Source organism: Carettochelys insculpta, chromosome 13 (assembly GCF_033958435.1).
Source record: "Carettochelys insculpta isolate YL-2023 chromosome 13, ASM3395843v1, whole genome shotgun sequence".
Classification (NCBI taxonomy): domain Eukaryota; kingdom Metazoa; phylum Chordata; order Testudines; family Carettochelyidae; genus Carettochelys; species Carettochelys insculpta.
In genome coordinates this window covers 3,094,572-3,112,906 of record NC_134149.1, presented here as the reverse complement: position 1 = coordinate 3,112,906, position 18,335 = coordinate 3,094,572, and the positions used below count along the sequence as shown (strand labels likewise).

At 42.3% G+C, this 18,335-nt stretch overlaps 1 protein-coding gene across 6 annotated transcripts in view; it reads left to right on the top strand.

Annotated features, from left to right (window-relative positions):
• Nucleotides 1–18,335, top strand: part of KLHL13 (kelch like family member 13) — a 155,201-nt gene that overhangs the window by 32,240 nt on the left and 104,626 nt on the right. For 2 of the 6 annotated variants that reach the window (XM_075007529.1, XM_075007527.1), the window contains one exon: nucleotides 17,339–17,410. The exons of 3 other annotated variants lie outside the window; for them this stretch is intronic. In XM_075007529.1, the coding sequence (XP_074863630.1) occupies nucleotides 17,361–17,410 (50 nt within the window). In that variant the 5' untranslated portion in view covers nucleotides 17,339–17,360. Of the gene's footprint in view, nucleotides 1–17,338; nucleotides 17,411–18,335 lie in introns of those variants that run through there. One more of the 6 variants, XM_075007525.1, reaches the window with a different exon arrangement.

Genomic DNA, 18,335 nt, shown 5'->3' with positions numbered 1-18,335 from the left:
CTTTTGTTGATGCAAGAGACTTCAGCATCCAGTCACGTGGTGTTCTTGAGCCCCTTCTTGGCTAAGGCCTGAGTGGACTTGACATAGTTGGCAGACTGTACAATTTATTAGGGGCCAAAAACTAGGTGATTGTACATCACTGTTCTGCCCAACATCCATTCAGATAGACCAAAAGCCATATCCTGATCAACAGAGTCATCTGCTCACTGGCAGCACCAGTTGCCACAGCCAGCCCCGGTACTGGTTTTGCAGCAATCATGGCCTCTGTAGGCTCCAAGCCCATCTCAGTGGCCATTTTGGACCCCTTGTGCTTATCAAAGTCAGGGCACTGGCCCCTCTAGATCAAGCTCGGTGTTCTCTGGGTCCAGAGTGCCCCTGTTGGTGAACCCTATCTGTATCCTCCTATGCCATCCATCTTCAGAGACCTCTCTCAGGAGATCCTCCTGCAGGAGGTGCTTTAGCTCCTTGTCCTGGGAGCAGTAGAGGTGGTTCCCTTGGTGATAGGTATGGATTTTTTATTCCTGTTGTTTTCTGGTCCCAAGGCAAAGAGTGGGTTTAATCTCATCCTCTCTCTGAGACCTCAATGCCTTTATAGTCAGGAAGAATTTCAAGATGGTGACTCTGGCTCCTGGAGACTGGTATGCTGCCCTCAATATAAAAGATGCACACTTCCATGTATCTCTTATACCCCAGCATCGGCGGTTCTTCTGTTTTATGGTGGGCAGGGATTACTATCAGTTTATGGCCCTCCCCTTTAGGCTTTCCAGGTCTTCATGAAGTGCATAGTGTTTGTCACCACTGCTCTCAGGAAGTTGGGGGTCCAGGTGTTCCCATCTCTGGATGACTGGCTACTGTGTGGACACTCTGCCAACCAGGTACGGGCACACATCACCCTAATACAGGGTCCCTTCCAGAAACTGGTCCTGGTCCTGAACATGCCCAAATCAATTCTGGTGCCTATTCCAGTAATAGAATTTATGTACACAACTTTGGGTTCGAAGGTGGTCAAAGCTTGTGTCCTCTGATCCTGCTTCCTGGTAATCAGGCCCTCAGTCTGGGACATGCTGACATTCCTGATAACGATGGCAAGGGCCTGCATGCACCTTCTGGACTTAATGGTGGCATGCACCTGTGCAAGTCACCATGCCAGGTTCCTCATGTGCCCACTGAAGATGTGGCTGGCACAGATTCCTAAACTGTCCTGTCACGCATGAAACAGAGTGTTGGTGGTTCCCCTGATGTTCTCCATTCCCTGTAGTGGTGGGCTCAGGTTAGGAGCAGGGAAGGTGTGTGCTGGGGTCCTGTTTTCTAGACAGCTGCTGGCCCTCCAGCTCATAGCAGATGCATCACACGAGTTGGGGAGCCCATCTCAGAGACATGGATGCAAGGTATGTGGTCAAAGGGTGACTTTTCCATGTATATCAGTGTTGGGGAGTTGAAAGTGGTCTGCCTCACCCCTGTAGCCTTTCTCTCCCAGCTCAGGGGCAAGTCGGTCCTCATCCTGTCTGACAGCATGTTGGCAATCTCATATATCAATAGGCAGGGCGGGGCCTCCTCACATCACCTGAGAGAACTCTGCATCAGGATGGATATGCCCCACGTTGCCTTCTATCTTCTGGGCACCCAGAACATTTTGGTGGACTGACTAAGCAGGTTCTTCTTGGGCCACAGGTGGACCTTTGGGGATATGGCCCTGGGTGTCTTCTGCAGGCAAGGGTTCCCCTTCTCGACCTGTGTGTCATGCAGCAGAACATGAAGTCCACGAGGTTCTGTTTCCCTCATGGGCCTGGGCTCTCTGGGAGACGCGTCATTAACTCCCTGGCCGCAGAGTCCCTTGTATGTATTTTCACCATTCCTGCTAACTTTCCCTGGTGCTCTTGTATGTCTGGGAATTCAGGGCTTCTCTGATCCTCATTGCACCCATGTGGCCTGGGCAGCACCGGTTTTCTACTCTCCTGAGTGTCATACGACAGGCTGATCATGCTCCTGTTAGTCCCTGACCTGATCACGCAGGACTCTGGAAGGTTCCACCACCTGGACCTGCGGTCCCTGCACCTGACGGCATGGAAGCTTTGTGGCTGACAATGGCAGAGCTCCAGTGTTTGGCCCACGTGCTGGGAAGCAGGAAACCTTCCACTAGGGCTACTTATTTGGCCAAATGGAAGCAGTTTTATATCTTGCCTACCCAGAAGTGGGCGTCTCCTATAGATGGTCTGGTTCCTTTGATCCTAGATTACCTTCTGGACCTTAGGCTTCAGGGGTTATCCTCTTCCTCAATTAAGGTCCATCTAGCAGCTCTTTCCATCAGGGGCACAAGGGTAAGAACTTTTTTGCGGATCCAATGGTAAACAGGTTTTTGAAGGGCCTGGACAAGCATCATCCGCATGTGTGACAACCCATTCTACAGTGGGATCTAAGCTCATGGGACCTCTGTTTGAACCTCTGGCAATGTGTTCATTGTTACATCTGCCTTCCAAGGTATCCCTATTGGTGACCGTCATGTCAGCCAGGCTGATATGTGAACTTAGGGCTCTTACTAAGGCCCCTTGTACAATTTTCTTTAAAGATAAAATCAGGTTACTCCCCCCACCCTGCCTTTTTGCCTAAGGTGGTGTCGAATTGTCATGTCTCAGGACATTTTCCTGCCAGTCTTTTTACCTCAAACCTCATGTGTCCAGTAAAGAACAGGCTCTGCACACCTTAGATGTTAGAAGGGGCTTTAGCCTTTTGTTGGGAAAGACCAAAGTCCTTTTGCAAGTCTCCCCAGCTCTGTGTTGCCATTGCAGAAAAGTTAAAGGGGAGCAGGTTTCTGCTCAGATGATCTCATCCTGGATCATGGCATGCATTAGGGAATGCTGTGGGCTGGCAGGGGTCCCAGCTCGTCCCCTCAGGGCCCAAACCATGAGAGTGCAGCAGCCTTTGTGTCTCATGTACCGATCCTGGACGTGTGTAGGACAGCCAGTTGGTCCTCTCTCTCCATCTTTACCAACCACTATGCATTGACACATCAGGCCAGGGAGGACGCTGCCCTGTGAAAGGCTGTCCTCCAGTCGGTGGAAAGTTAGAACTCCTATCCCGCCTCCTGGGATGTCTGCTTTGGAGTGCTCTATACATGGAGTGGATGTGAGCAAGCAGTAGAAGAAGAATGCTTACTTACCCTGTAACTGTCGTCCTTCGAGATGTGTTGCCAATATTCATTCCAAATCCCACCCACTGTCTCTTAATCACAGAATTCTGGTGAAAAGGAACCAAGGGGGTGGAGGGCCAGTAAGTATGTGCAGTTATACCAGTGTGTCTCTAAGGGGATCTGCTGCTGGCCTGCTGGGTACTCCTAAGGGAAAAATGTCTGATGCGTGCATGCTGTGTGCACACACCTACATGGGATGGACATGAACAACAGTTACAAGGTAAGTAACTGCTGTTTAGTGTCTAGTAGTTCCTAATTTGAATTTCTAAAGACTGTTAAAAGTATAGTAGAATTCAAGTTTGATTAAATTGCATCATCAAAAGTATACTGAGATTAAAAAGTGTCCCAATGCCCTGCACATGTTGGAATTTGTGTATTAAGATTGGATTGAAGTGTTTTCTAATGACCAGGGGAGTCTAGTTTTATCTAACCACAGTTTTGCTTTGAGTAAAGATATAAAAATAAATGTTGATGAAAAGAACAGCTCTGAAACGGTGCGACTTACAAATATTGGCTTCATTTAACTATTGTAATTTTCAGCCACAGAAATGGGCGTTGAAATTGAAGCCTTGACATAGGAACATTTGGGTCAGTTATTTGTGATACTCGCATTTGATGCACCCAGATGATAGATGGTCATAATTAAAGTCTCTTTTTAAATACAGAATGTAATTTAAATTTCTGTTGTTGGTGGCGTATGGTGAGATCATTTCTGCTCTGATTTTTAAGATGAAATATATAACAGGTAAGGATTACAGACTTGGAAACCCTTCATGAAGAGTTTGTCTGGATGTGCATGCCATAAGACTATTGTGTTTCAGACAGCATGAACTGGTGCACTACCAGGTGACACTGTTGTCTTTTCTTGCAAATAGCTATGGGTCAAGATGCACAAGGATAAAACAAATATGGGGTAATGGTGCATCAGGCTGATTTAGAGCCAAGTGTTGGGAGACAGCCTACCTGGGATGTTTTCCCATTTCTGTTGCTGACTTATCAGGTAACTTGAGTTTAACTTCTGGTGTACAAAAGTGGTGTTACTTATGTAGTCCTTCAGATATGTTATCCAAGGATACGTATTACCACTCGTATTTTGAGAAAATAAAATTTTTGGTAAAATCTAAATTGCAGAGGTGTGGAGATGTCAATATATTTAGCTTTCAAGCAAGCGTCAGCCTGGCTGAATTGCTGGAGAAATAAAAACGGGTTTTAAAAATGAAGATGTTCACACTGCAATATGTAGTTGCAATTTTGGATTTAAAGAAAGAAAAGGAACATAGTTTAAAAGTGTATGTGGTGGTGATAAATATTTTCTCCTTCAACAGTCTTTTTCAGTACTTAATTTGACAGCCTTTGTTAATTGCTGCATTCTGTTCCGATGGCCCTGATTTTCTCATTGATCTTGACATCTGAATTGGAATTCCTCATTCCCTTTAATACCTGTCCATGTCTAATTACGAGACTCATTTGTACAATGCTGCTTGATGCTTTATTACAGCTTTGGCTAACGGAAATCAGTAGATGAAGGTTGTGACACAAGTTGGATTGTAAAACTCAGAAACTTTTGTTGTATGAGACATAAGCATGTGCAATAACAGGTATTGCTTCATACTCCTTGTCTCTCTAATATCCTGGGCCAGTATGGCTGCAACACGATTGCCATGCATAGTCTAAGTACTCAGTCTGATGACTGGAATATTAGGTTCTTCTGGCTATTCCTAGTATTAGTAACTCCTTAAATATGTGTTGTCTTAAAATATCTTCGCACGTGGCTCATCAATACTGGTTTGTCTGACATTCTGGGCAATAAGATAACCCAGATCTAAGTTCCCTTGAATTAGCAGATATGATGTTGTTTTGAGCCTTTTACCATATCTGTGGTTTTGCTGCAATATATCTTTTTTTAAAAAGGAACTAGTCTGTTAATCATGCTTTTGTCAGTGGGATCCATTTTAGGCCTTTGTCCCATATAATTATAGCTCTTGACTGACTGGGAGTTGAAAAGTAAAGGTTTTCCACAGAGCATTTAATGTACTCTGTGTGTGTGTGTGTGTGCATGTGTGCGTCCGTGCCCGTGCGTGCACGCCTCATATTCTGTAGCATATTTCCTATTAAACATCTTAAAAACCATTTTGTTTTAAAATAATCAGTGGCAAGACCAAAAAAAAGTTGGAATTGAGTTTAAAATTTTCATGCAGCTTGCCCCATAAACTTCCTCTGTTTTATAAATCAAAATCTGTAATACTGCTTATCAAAGAATTCATTAATAAGTCATAAGTACGATACTTAAATTTATAAAAATACACACATGCTTTCAGGGAGATTACATCAAATGAATACAGGCAACTAAATATTGACACATTTTTATGAGTACTTTTGTACAAATACAAAAAGTTTAAGTACTAATACGAGTGAATTTGAGCACCTGCTATTAAATGGGAATATTGGCATAGTAGGCACCAGAGAAATTTAATGGAATAATGATAATCAATTGTTGGTAGCATTAGCTGGTCTATTGTTAATCCATGGGCAGTATGGCTTTGAGCAAGCTCCCAGCTGCATGTGGGAGGAGGGATACAGCTGAGCTCCTGCCTTGTGTGCTGATGACAATCAGCTCACATGCTACTCTTGGCGCCTGTGCTGGGGGTTTCTGACCCCTGATTTAAGTCAAGTTTCCTACTGACATGTCTTCTCATATTTCTTAACCAATGGATCTGATCACTAAAACATGTTAATTTACAACTCAGTACAGCATTTTGCAATGTCTAAGAAGGTAATCTTTGTGTAATTTTTATTTAACTTGATCTTTATTAACCTAGGAAACGGTACATAATACTCGCCACTTGTGTCAGGCTGTCGATGCAGTAGTGTACTTCAGGAATAGTAAGAACTAGAACACTCTCTCTCTCTCTCTCTCTCTCTCTCTCAAATCTATAAGATTAAGTTTAATAAAATATACGTATATTTTAGGGAGCTTATTCCTCTGTCTTGTCCATCTGCCCAGCTGAGTTCATTTGTTCAAGAACTCCTAAATGGTAAGAGCTAGGATCGCCAAATTTGCTATATTTCCTCATCTCATAATTTAAAGTAAGGTCAGAGTTTTTGGTTGTGCCAGGAAAATGGGATGTGCCTAGAATTCGATTTGCTATCCATATCCTGGAAAGGGAAGGATCTGATAGGAGGGACAGTCATGCTCTGCAACGACAGCTGGGGGCAGTGACCATGGGGGACAGTTAAACAGCTCACTGGCTGCACTAGGAAGAGACTGGCAGGTTGGGGACCTCCATATTGCTGACCACTGGTATGGGTAAGTGGCCCCAAGCCCTGTGAGGAGCAGCTGGTGCCCCGTCCTCCCCTCCCTCACCCCCTGCGCTGGCCACAAGGAGCTGTCATGGGTGGTTGGTGGTGTGCCCTGTTGGGGCAGTGCCAATGTTGTTTCTGGGGGTCCTGGTAAGCCCTCAGCGCTGAATCCTCCACTCCCCCAGACTCCTGCACCCCACCACGTCGTCCATCCCCTACCTTGACTCCTGTGCACACATGGAGCATGTTTTTGATGAGGTTTAATTGTAGCTGTTATTTTTAAATGAGAAGTTTAGTATTTCACTTATGATTTAAAAATAAAATATTTTACTTCTTAAAAAACAATTCATTTTCATCCACCTTAGATAAAATTCAGTGTTAAATGCAAAGTAATACATATTGGAAAATATAATCCCAAATCTGCACACGAAACAATAGCGACTAAGTTAACTTTTACCCATTAAGAAAGAGGTCTTGGAATCATTGTGGATAGTTCTCTGAACCTATCCACTCAGTTTGCAGCAGAAGTCAGTAAAGCTAATAACGTTAAGAACCATAAGGAAAGTAACATCCTGCCCCTATCTAAATCCATAGTATGCTCTCACCTTGAAAGTGGCTGCCTTTCTGGTTGCCCCGACCCCAAAAAAGATATATTAGAAATGGAAAAAGGTACAGAGAAGAGCAACAAAAACGATTAAGGGCATGGAACAGCTTCTGTGTGAAGAGAGATTAAAAAGGCTGGGAACATTCATCTTAGAAAATGGACAGCTAATGGGGGTTGTGATAGAGGTCTAATAAAATCATGAATAGGAAGTGTAATTTATTCTTTCACCTGACACAACCAGGGATCCAAAAGAAATTAATAGGCAGTGGATATTAAATAAACATGAAGTTTTTTGTCACACAAGGCACAGCCAACCTGCAGAACTCATTGCCAGGGAAGGTTGTCAAAGCCAAAAGTATAATGGGATTCAAATAAAACTAGTAAGTTTATGGAAAAGAGAGCCCTCAGTGGGTATAATCATGATAGTCAGGCATGCAACCCCATTCTCTGGATGTACTTAACCTCTGACTCCCAGAAGCTATGCTCGGATGAGAAGGGGTGGATCACTCAGTAATTGTCTGTTCGGAGACAGGACACTGGGCTAGGCAGTGCCTAATGCAGCAGTTCTGATTTTGATTGGGGCCTCTTGGCAATACTGCTTGTAAGGCAATGCATTATTTAATAAAACCCTTCTTCTGCCCACCTCTTACACTTGCATAAAGTGACTCCCTCTGTTTTTTGTTTGCCTTGGTTTGGAAGGTTAGTAGAAAAATGGTCTCAAAACTACTGTCAAGAAAATCTTAAAGTAGGGATGTTTTGTGATTGATAGTTTTCTGCAGTACAAGTTTAAATCATTAGTTATATTTTGAAAGCAATCTAACCTGTAAAATTGAATTTAAATGTAAGTTAGTGGAACAGCACCTAATTTCTTTGCAAGCAATGAAGTCATTTTAAAAAAGTAGATAAAGTCAGGATCAGAGTATTTCCCACTCTCCCAGATATATTGATTTATTTGAGTGAAACAGTAAAATGTGAAACAAAAGTTCTATTATGCTTTTTCTGTGGAGTCCAACTACAGCTGAGCACTCGGTTGATATGTGAATAAGCAGGTAGTTTTCATTTTAAACTGCTATTTTGCATAAATCTTCCTTTAAAATTGCTCCAGAGGAGCAGAATTACTAGGTTTGCTTCTTTCTTGTTGGCAGACTCTTGCTGCTGTAGAGTTCAAATTATGCACTCTGATTCTCAGCCAACTATTGACTTGAAAGCCAAGATCCTTTAGGGTACAGACGCCTACGTACTTAGACAATGAAATAATCCAAAGCCCAGGAGTATGTTGTCAGACCAAATGCAATACTGCATAGCAGCTGGATTTGTCGAGAGCAATTTCAAGCTTTTTTTATTCTATGTCAGTGCAAAGTATATGGTTATTTTATTTAACAGCTTTTGAGGCTTATTTTGTAATACATAAGACTTCTCTATCTTCCGTGAAATAAAGATTTTTGCACTACGGAATGTTTGATACTGTGCTGGATGCTTTCAAGTCACAGAATGAGCAGAGGGGGCAGGCAACAAGGGTTACAAACGTCTGTTGTTGATATTACTGTCTTGCTTGTCCGTGCCAACTCTTGTCTTAGGTATTGATTCAACTTAGCTGCTAATGAATCAGATGCTTAAATTTGCTTTAACAAAAAGATCTCTTACAGCAACCACATTTGTAATTTTTAATAAAAATTGCATGTACCATCTTAACAATGTTTTTGTAGGACATAACTCAGTTCAATGGACTATTGGAGAAGAACAAAATTTTCAGCGTTTTATTTCCTGAGGAGAAGGATCTCTTTTGAGCACTGTTTTTTTTTAAAAAAGGAAATCTGACCCAACAGTACATGTTAAATGTTGAAACTGAATGCGTTGTGGACTGTGCAGTCTGATGCTTGTAAGTGAACACCCGGCACTTCCTTAAACTGTAGACCTTGGCTTAGTGTAGCACAGAGGGAAGCATTCTTCAGTATTTTTGAATCTTGAGTACAAAAATCCTGAGAAAAGGGTTCCTAAAGATCTTATATTGTAATGTTACATCTCCTCTTCCTGAAGGAGAAAGGGGTTAGTGAAAAACCTCCAAAGATTATAACTGCTGGTAAAACTGCTCTGAAAATATTTGCATCTCATGTGTCTATAATAAGTGATAAGTGACCTGCTATAGTAAGTATCATAATCCAGTGTAGAACTTACATGTGATTTTTTTTTTTTTTTAAGAACATAATAACCTCCATTTAGAGATAAGGATCATGTTTTATAAACTACTATCAGGCTGTCAGTGCTGAGCCATGAACTTACAACTGTTGTCTTACTTTTTTTCCTTGATTGTTGTGTAGTAAAGAACTTGTTTTCAATTATTTTATAAATGGGTTTTGACATACAAAGTTCTACAGTTTGAACGTCTGTAGCCTGGGACGCGTTCTCAAACGGCAGCATCTGTGGTCCGGAATGCTTTTAGTTAGCTGGATGTCCACTTAACATGGGTGTGGCCAAGTTTCCTGTGCTCCCCTATTTTGTTTACAGCCACCAGTCCTGGCTTTTGTGGTGGTGTTGTTTAATTCCAATTTATATGTAAATTTCTTCTAATAGCCCTGTAAGCAGTGGAAGTGTTGGTAATGTTGCTAGAGAATAGCACACACTATGATTTGGCAAATTTGGCTTGCCAGACTAGAGAGGTTTGACCTGTACGTTAATAGTTACTGCTTGCCCTTGTTTGGGATCTTTGCCTGTGGTGTGTTTTTAGAATGAACAAAGCCATGTTAATACAAGAAAGCACTTTACTTTATTCTTATTTATAACTTTGATATCAATGTTGTTAATTAAATGATCATTGTCATTAAAGATGAAAGACGCTTAGAGTTCATCTACTCTTTAAAAGGCAGACTAGAATACAGTAAACCATCAAGCTACATGGATGTTGCGTTTTCTGCAGCCCCCGCGCAACTCAAATTTTTGTGCATGTTGAGGGGAGTCTGGTTAATGGCTTTTCTGGACTTGCAGGAGCTGGGAAACTGACCCGCCCAGTAGGACTGGTCTGTTTCCTGGCTCCCAGAGAGTCAGGGAGCTGGGAACAGGGGGCAGCCTGGTTGCCATCTCCCTGCCACTTGCGGGACCCAGGAAGCTGACCAACTGGTCAGTTTCCTGGGTCCTGCAAGTGGTGGAGCCTGGCTCCCTGCTCCCCTCCAGTAGCAGAGAGGGAAAACTGAGCGGGGTAGTGGGCTTGTTCAGTTTCCTTGGAGCCAGAAGACTAATCAGGGCAGCAGCCTTGTTCAGTTTCCAGGCTCTGCAAGAGGAGGGGAACCAGGATCCAGGATACCACTTGATTCCCAGCTCCCAACCACTCCGGACACTGGGAAACCACTCCTATCAGGGGTGGCAGCCTGACTCGCAGCTGCTGCCCTTGGCAGCAGTAGCTGCTGCACCTGACAGGAGCAGTTTCCCTGCTACCTTTGGGACTGCAGTTGCTTTAACCTGAGACGCGCAGCTAGATGGAGCATATCTCGAGGGTTTATCTACCCCTTAAACGGAAAAAAGTATACATCAATGTAGTGCAATATTTTTCAACCTGAAGTGAGCCCCATTGCTTAGTTATGGTAGCATTCAGAGATGTCATGAGGACTTCAGGGTCCCGCTCTTATGGGCATGGTGCACACAAAAGGAAAAGAATGTGGTGTGGTCACTAACCAAGTATAAAATAAGAGATGGAGATGGGAGGGGAGCCAGCTATAGCTGGAAACAAGCAGTGATAACGCACACTGCTTGATTTGAAGGATCACTGTACAAGGGTTTGTCGAGTTACGCAAGGATTGCATTCCCACACACGCTCACAGAACTGGAATTTCACGTAAGTTGGGGGGGCGGCTTTTTTCCGTGCTGGAATATACATTCTGCAGATGGGGAGGCAACAGGAGCACCTGGAGCTCCTTTTGTAAGGTGAGTCCTGGGGTTGGGAGGGCAGTTGAGGAGGGTTAAGCCTGGTGGTGGGTGGGGGCTATGGGAGGGAGTCAGGCAGGGGGGTTAAGCCTGGGATGCATTCGGGCTGCAGGTGGGGTGGGTGGGGGTGGAGTTGAACCAGAGCTTGTGGGGGGGGGGGGGGGAAGGGAAGGGAGAGGGATTTGAGCCAGGACGCCTGGGGGAGGGGGTGTTAGTTTGAACCAGGGCCACGTGGCGCTGGGGGTGGGGGGCAGGATTTTGAGTTGCGCTTACCTCGCGTTAATGCAAGTTATGTGCAATTTCGCATTGCGCTTTTCAAAGCTTTACTGTACCCAAGTGGAGAATGTCATCTACAGGTCTCTTCCACTTCACTCTGTCTTGAGACAAAATTTGTAGCTGACTCCAGGAGTACCCCAGTTGTCCTTCAATGTCAGTAGATCTCCACGTTGTCTGAGATCGTCCTCCTTTTGTCTTTTACTTGTGAGTTCCATTTGAGAGCTTGACAGGCTATGCTGGATGATGATTTTCCTGAGAGTGTGGCCTAGCCATACGCACTTCTGTCTCTCTCTCTCTTGTCCTTCTCTGTTCCAAAACTCCTCATTTTTGTCAGTCTTGCCATTTGATGAGATTATGAGCAGAACAACAGATGGCCATCAACGGGACATTCAGTGGACACTTTCCAAACAGCTAGAGGACATTGGTTTTGCTGACAATGTCCTCTCCATTTCATGCCAATAGGAAAGCATGTAAGAAAAGGTTGCAATGCTATACAAAACTTCCTCAATGATAGACTGAGCATTAACATGGGAAGGACCAAGACAGTAAGGATCAACCAGTCCAACGACACCACCATCACACTGGGAGGGGATGACCTGGAAGATGTGGAGCAGTTCACCTACTTAAGGAGTATTATGGGCACAGACAGAGGAACAGACAAGGATGTCAGTGTAAGGATAGGGAAAGCAACAGCTGCATTCAAGACTCTTCATCCCATATAGAGTCCACAAATAATATCTGCAAAGACAAAACTGTGGATCTTTAACACAAACGTGAAGTGTGTGCTTTTGTATGGATGCGAGACCTGGCATGCGAAAAGGCTTCAGATCACAAGCCACAGACATTCCTAAACAGATTCCTGAGGTGTATCCTCGCACACTGCTGCCAGTCCTTTATTAAGTGTTTTGTAAATAGGCATCACAGCCTAGGTGAGTTAAGGTTGGATGTAAAGGAAAAATAATGCACTTTTTTTTTTTTTTTTTTTTTTAAAGTGCGCTCCTCCTACATATAAGAGGCTGTGTTGGAGAAAACATGGCAATGCTTGTTGAACAGTTTGACTAATGGAAAATAGAGATTGATATCCCTGGTGTTGCAGAAGAGGGCATACATGATTCTGTAACGTAAGAAATGAGGCAGGATTAAGCCCTAAGGGCATTAAATACAGATTACGAATAATTCATTCTTCATGTTTATGGAAGACGAGGAGTCGGTGAAGGGATATACAGAATGAGGATTTAAATGTATGAGAGGACAGTCCAGGAAGATGTTTGCACCAGTGTTTAAATGAATTTAAGGGCAAAGTGGACAAAGGGGTATTTGCCCAGACCCAGAAGGGTGTTTCAGTGGTCAACCCAAGGTCAAATTTAGTTGTGTGGAATTACAATACAGATGACTCTTGAAGATCTTGGTGTTGCCAACTTGGCAATTTCTGAAAACTGAAACCCCTTCTTCTCCTCTCTTCCCCCCAACACTCTGCTCCTGCTTTGCCTTTCCTCATGTCTTCCCAAGGCATTCTCCCCACACATTCTCCCTTCCCTGGCCACAGCTTCTTTCTTCCTCAGTCTCCGTTGGGCTCCCTGTGCTCTGAAGTTAGGATGGAAGCTGCAGCCTGCCTACCAAGGAGATGCGGGTAGGAAGTAGCCTCAGCTAAGCAGAAGCTGACATGGGTTGATGACTCTTCCCTCTCCCCCACCTGCCCCATGATAACTGCACTTTTGATAGCTGGTCAGTGTATCTGACTGGATGCTGCCAAGTCCCCTTTTTGACCAGATTTTTTTAGCTGAAAACTGAACATCTGGAAACCCTAGGTACTCTACAAGAAGTAACATTAAGGTGTAATCTGTGCTAGAAAAGGTTTAGTACTACAGCAATACAGATATAGTTGTGCTATCACCAGTATGACCTTAGTGTGGAGATGCAGTTTATGCTAGTTCCCTGGATGGAATTCTCCAGACTCCTTTTTTGCCTGTGAAACTGCCTCTGCAGCTAGGGAAACTTCTGGTATAAATACATTTTAAAAATGGCACCTGGAGCCAATTTTACTATACCAGCAAAAGCTTTGCATGTCTCTGTGGCCTAAGACTGAGGCGTGACTTGGATGTGTGGCTCTTGCCATGTTACTTATGAGTTGTGTTACTTCATGGCCAAAGTAATATACCATGCTTTTTATGGAACTGTGCTCTATAGCAGTCTGCCACCTTAATGCTTGTGGAGTATTGAGCATCTTACTCGAAGAATGAAATACTCTGCTCTGATTGTATTAAACCCATTTTCTGCAGGCTGGGTGATATTTATGGTTCCGGTTGATCTTTAAAGGCCAGACTTGCTTATGATGTACCTAATTGATAGCCAGTCTGCTGTCAAAATGCAGAATGAGAAGAGTCACTTGTGCTGGAGTCCTGTTGGTAGAAGCAAGAACAGGTCACAGACTGGGTGTTTGTGTGAGGGCCCTACAGCTCTGGAACATGCTCCTCTTCTGCCAGCCCAGGCACTCTGAATCTGGTGACCTTCGGACAATACTGTAGAGCTCACCCTTCTCCTAGGCTGGGTTTATACTTGCCCCCAACTTTGAAGGGGGTGTGGTAATCAGGGCGACAGGAGTTTACTAATAAGGTGCTACGGTGAATACGCAGCACTTCATTTGGCTAATTTTCCCCCACAGCAACTTCAAAGCATAAACTTTGAAGTAGCACAGGCATTTCAAAGTGCCTGTGGCTACGCACACACTGATGCTTCAAAGTTTGACGCTTTGATGTCACTGTGGGGGGAAATTAGGCTAATGTCCCTCTGAAGTTGGGGGCAAAAGTAGAGAAGCCCCATGGCACTTAAAAAGGGAGGGAATTCCTTTGCTGGGAATAACACAGTGATGTCAAGGAATTATTCAGCCTGGAAATACCCTGGTCAGGAGGCAGAGGAATGGGGTCTCCATCCAAGAGACTGGGTGAGGGATAGGAAGTATGAGTGTAGAGCCTCTTGCCTCAACTATTAGGAAGAAATACAGGCAAAGCTGTGCCACCAATTTTAGGTCTGAGTGATATGGAAGGTGGTTGTACCCCAAGTGACAGTAAAAGATAAGTCTGAGGCGCTGTCATGAAGAAGGCATTTCAGACCATGTTCTTGAAGGAGAGCACATGGAGATTAGAAGAAGGGTTCTGTGGTGGCTCTCTTGAAAGCTGGAGCTGAAAGGAGAAGCATGTGAACAAACGGTTGAAGGAACAATTAGCGCCAGTGAGACAGTTGTGAAAGCCATGAGGAAGGACAAGAGTTCAAGCAAAGCATGGGTGATGGTTTCAAAGGCGACAGGCAGCCAAGGGGGATAAATTTGGAGTACTGGTCCAGAGGTAGGATTAGCAAGTTAGCTAGACTGGGGGAGAGCAGCTTAGTGCATCGCAGTACAGTAGTTTTCATTTGTGGGCTTCTAAAAAGATTTTTGAGTAGAGGTTGTACGCTTGCACACAGTTTGTTGGACCCAGTTGTTGAAAACCACTGTCACATAAGATAGAAGGCAGCAAGTTTTGAAGGGTGATGAACAAGTAAAGAAATTGGTATTTTCGCCAGAGAACTAGAGAAGTTCTAGCAGATGGAATGTGACTAAGAAATAGAGAGAGAGCTGTGTTAGTCTATAGTCTATCAAAACAAAAAAGCCACCAGGCTTTAATGTGCTACTGGAGTGCTTTTTTGTTGTGACGAACAAAGTGCAAGGTATTTTTTACCACAGCATGGCTTTTTGTGATAGTCGCAATTGTTTTTCAGTGACATATGAAGAGTGTTTGGCACTTGTCAAAACTGAAGAGTACCCAAGTTTTGAGAATTAGACACAGGCTTGACGTAAGTCACTTACCTCATGGTAACTTAGAGTTTCATCTTTGAGACTAACGTAACATGGAAGGATGATGGAGAAAATATTCATAGTTCATTTCAAATAAGTGACAAAAGGATTTTGGTTTATTGTTGGTCTCTAAGTGAGCTGTAATAGCAATCTATTTAGTGTCAACAAAAGTGCTGACTGTGTGCACACTAACTTTTAGTGACAGGGCTGTGTTGACACAGCTTTGTCGCTAAAAGTTGCATAGTGTAGACATATCCTAATAGTATGTTTTGTTTTTGAAATAGACTTATGCTAGCAACCAAATTTAGAAATGAGTATTCCTTTTAATGTTAAATCTTTTAAAAATTACCCAAACCTTGAAGTTTTCAGTCTTCTACAGTGTATTTGCTTATCTTGCAAAAAGCAAATAGTCACTCCATTGTCTCATTTGTTAATTAGTCATGGTACTGATTGGTTCTACAGACACCTAGGTGAGTAGTCTTGGTGATTTCAGTGGTACTCCTGTCCCAGTTACATGCATCAGAATCTATAAGGTCATGGCTAAAATTAAATTTAGCTGTTCCATTATAAACTTGCATTTGCAAAGTTTAGTTACATTATTTTTAAATGTGCAGTGTAAGGCATTAGATAAAAAGTGATATCCCTTGGTTTGGGTAAAAATGTTTGTCCTTCATTGATAGTTTACCAGTTTATATTCTACAAGCGATTGGGTCTTCATTTGTATTCTTGCATTGAAACTTGATGCTTAGAGTTGTATCCCACATATTCACTTTGTACAGAATATGGACAAGAAAGGAATTATATTCCAAATAAAAATAAAGTTAGCATTTGATGATTTGATCTACTTTCCAACAACTTTTTTCAAAACACATAGGCCGTTTCTATGCAGGCCACTTTCTTTGAAAGTGGCCTGGTAATATGTGGCCTAAAATATGCTAAAGAGGCGTGGATGCAAATTCTCCATGCCACATTAGCATAATGTCATGTGATTTGGAGTCCGACAGACTGTTTTTCCGGACTCCAAAATGCTGTGTAGAAGCGTGGCCCCCGGGGGGTCTTCCAGAAGGAAGTCCTTCTTCCGGAGGCCCCTTCTAAAATTTTTGTTTATACATAAAATTCTATACTTTTTGTGCCCCAGCACCTCAATGGCACTGTAAAAATTGAGAGAGGTAAATGTTTTAATGGTACAAAAATAATTGTGGTTTAGATTATCAGTCCTGATATCAAAGTTACAGTTCTTGAAAGTTGTAGTCCCTGTTTAAACTGAAATAACTTTTGAAGTTCAGTAGCAGTAATATAGGCTCTCTTTCCTGTTTTTTCACAACTTTCTGTATCTCAAGAAGGTTAGGAGAGAATTCATAATTGGATATTCTAAAACAGGTTCATATAACATGACTTCCACATTATGCCCCATTTGCAACTTGTAGATTTTAATCCTTGGTGTGTGTGGGGTGTGTTTTTTGTTTTAATATTAAGAAGAGGCAATATATTATTGACCCCAAAATATTTTTACTTCATTGTGACCAAACATGTTAATTGGTTTTTTAGTAGTCCTTTCCTGCTGTACAGACAGGATCTAAATGCAATAACTTGGAAAAAGTTGTTTTGATTTCATGTTTGCCACAGTGACACTCGGGCACAATGTGTTACGAAAATAAAATGTGCTAATCGGGTTAAATGTCTCTTCTGTACATTCAAATATTGTCGTGAATGAGATGAGGAGAGCATGATTCCAAAAAATGCATTTAATTAAGGGGATAGCAATTTCTGTTCAAGATTGGTGATTTATTTCTGTAGTCTTATTTGGATATTTCTTTTTGTTCACTTGAGACATTTTAGTTCATGAATAGTAAGTAGCAATAGCTGTTTTGAGGTATAGAAAAATGGCTTTTTTTCCTTCAACATACTGAAAATAATTTCTAAGTCTTAAACAGTTTCAAAAATATGTTTTTAAAATAGGGGCAGTCTGATGGCAATAAGCAATGGTTCACTTCACTGTGCTGCAATACATCAATTATATAATGAACTTATTGTTCATTCAGTGGTCTTCTGTTGTGCTTTTTCTTTATATTTAAAACAAAAGTCAACTTTTTAGAACCCAACAATAGGCAGGCTCCATGAATCCAACACAGTGACCTGCATTTTTAATTCCCTCGTGCTAAATATGGTTTAGAGTAGCTGCTCTTTTTTAAATGACATCTTGTATTTTATCTCATTTGGTCAACAGGGGAGTTACTAACTTTGGCGGCATGGATCATTCTGTGCTCAGAGGGGAGATGTCAGCAGTGCTTCTCGACAGGTATGTTTTATATAAGTAGCTAAAATCAGGTGGTGCCTTCAGTGCTTATTATTCGGGTGGCTGCCACTTTCCTTAAACACATTCCCTTTTTTTTTTTTTTTTTTCCTGGAAAACTTTAAAGAAATCTGCCTATCAAACAAAACAGAAGATAAAAGCTCCCGCCCCACAACAAACAGTTTTTGAGAAATAAAACGATGTGAAATATACTTCTTAGTGCATTTAGTTTTTGTTTCTTGGGCAATGAGCCCACGATTTTCTAAAATGAAGAGCTTACATTTCTGTAAGTTAAATGCAAGGAATCAGTTAGACATACTGGGCAGATAATTCAATTTAAGTCTACTGGTCTTTTGGATCTGCTCTTGCTCTTCATCACGAGCACAATTAGAATATGCTGAAGATGCTTGTTTGCTGGGTTGGCTGAGGAGAAATTCTACCCTGCTTTTTTTTTTTTTTTTTTTTAAACTTCCTATTATTGATGCAGTTAACTCTTACCTAGTCTTACTGGAGAAACAAGTTTCAGGTCAGAAATCTAGATACTCTTCTATATATCCTAGAAGAGAAGAAACTCCAGACTCTTGTAGTAGCTGCATTTCAGTGTTTTCTTTCTGATTTGAACTTGATTATGACTCGATTTTTGGGTTCAGTCATGATTTATATAATTGGGATGATTCTAGAGTCTCTTATGTTAAAATCCTAGAAATGTGGGAATGGAAGGCACTTGGAGAGGTCATCAAGACCATCTCTCCCCAGCCCTGAGGAATAACCATGTAAACTTTGAACATTCAAGAAAGGTGTTTGTGCAGTCTATTTTGATACCTTCAGTGATGGGGATTCTACATACTCCTTTGGAAACCTGTTCCAGAACAAGTGTTCTTGTGATAAAATAGCTTTCCCTAATGTTTGACCTAAATCTCTCTTGCTGCTG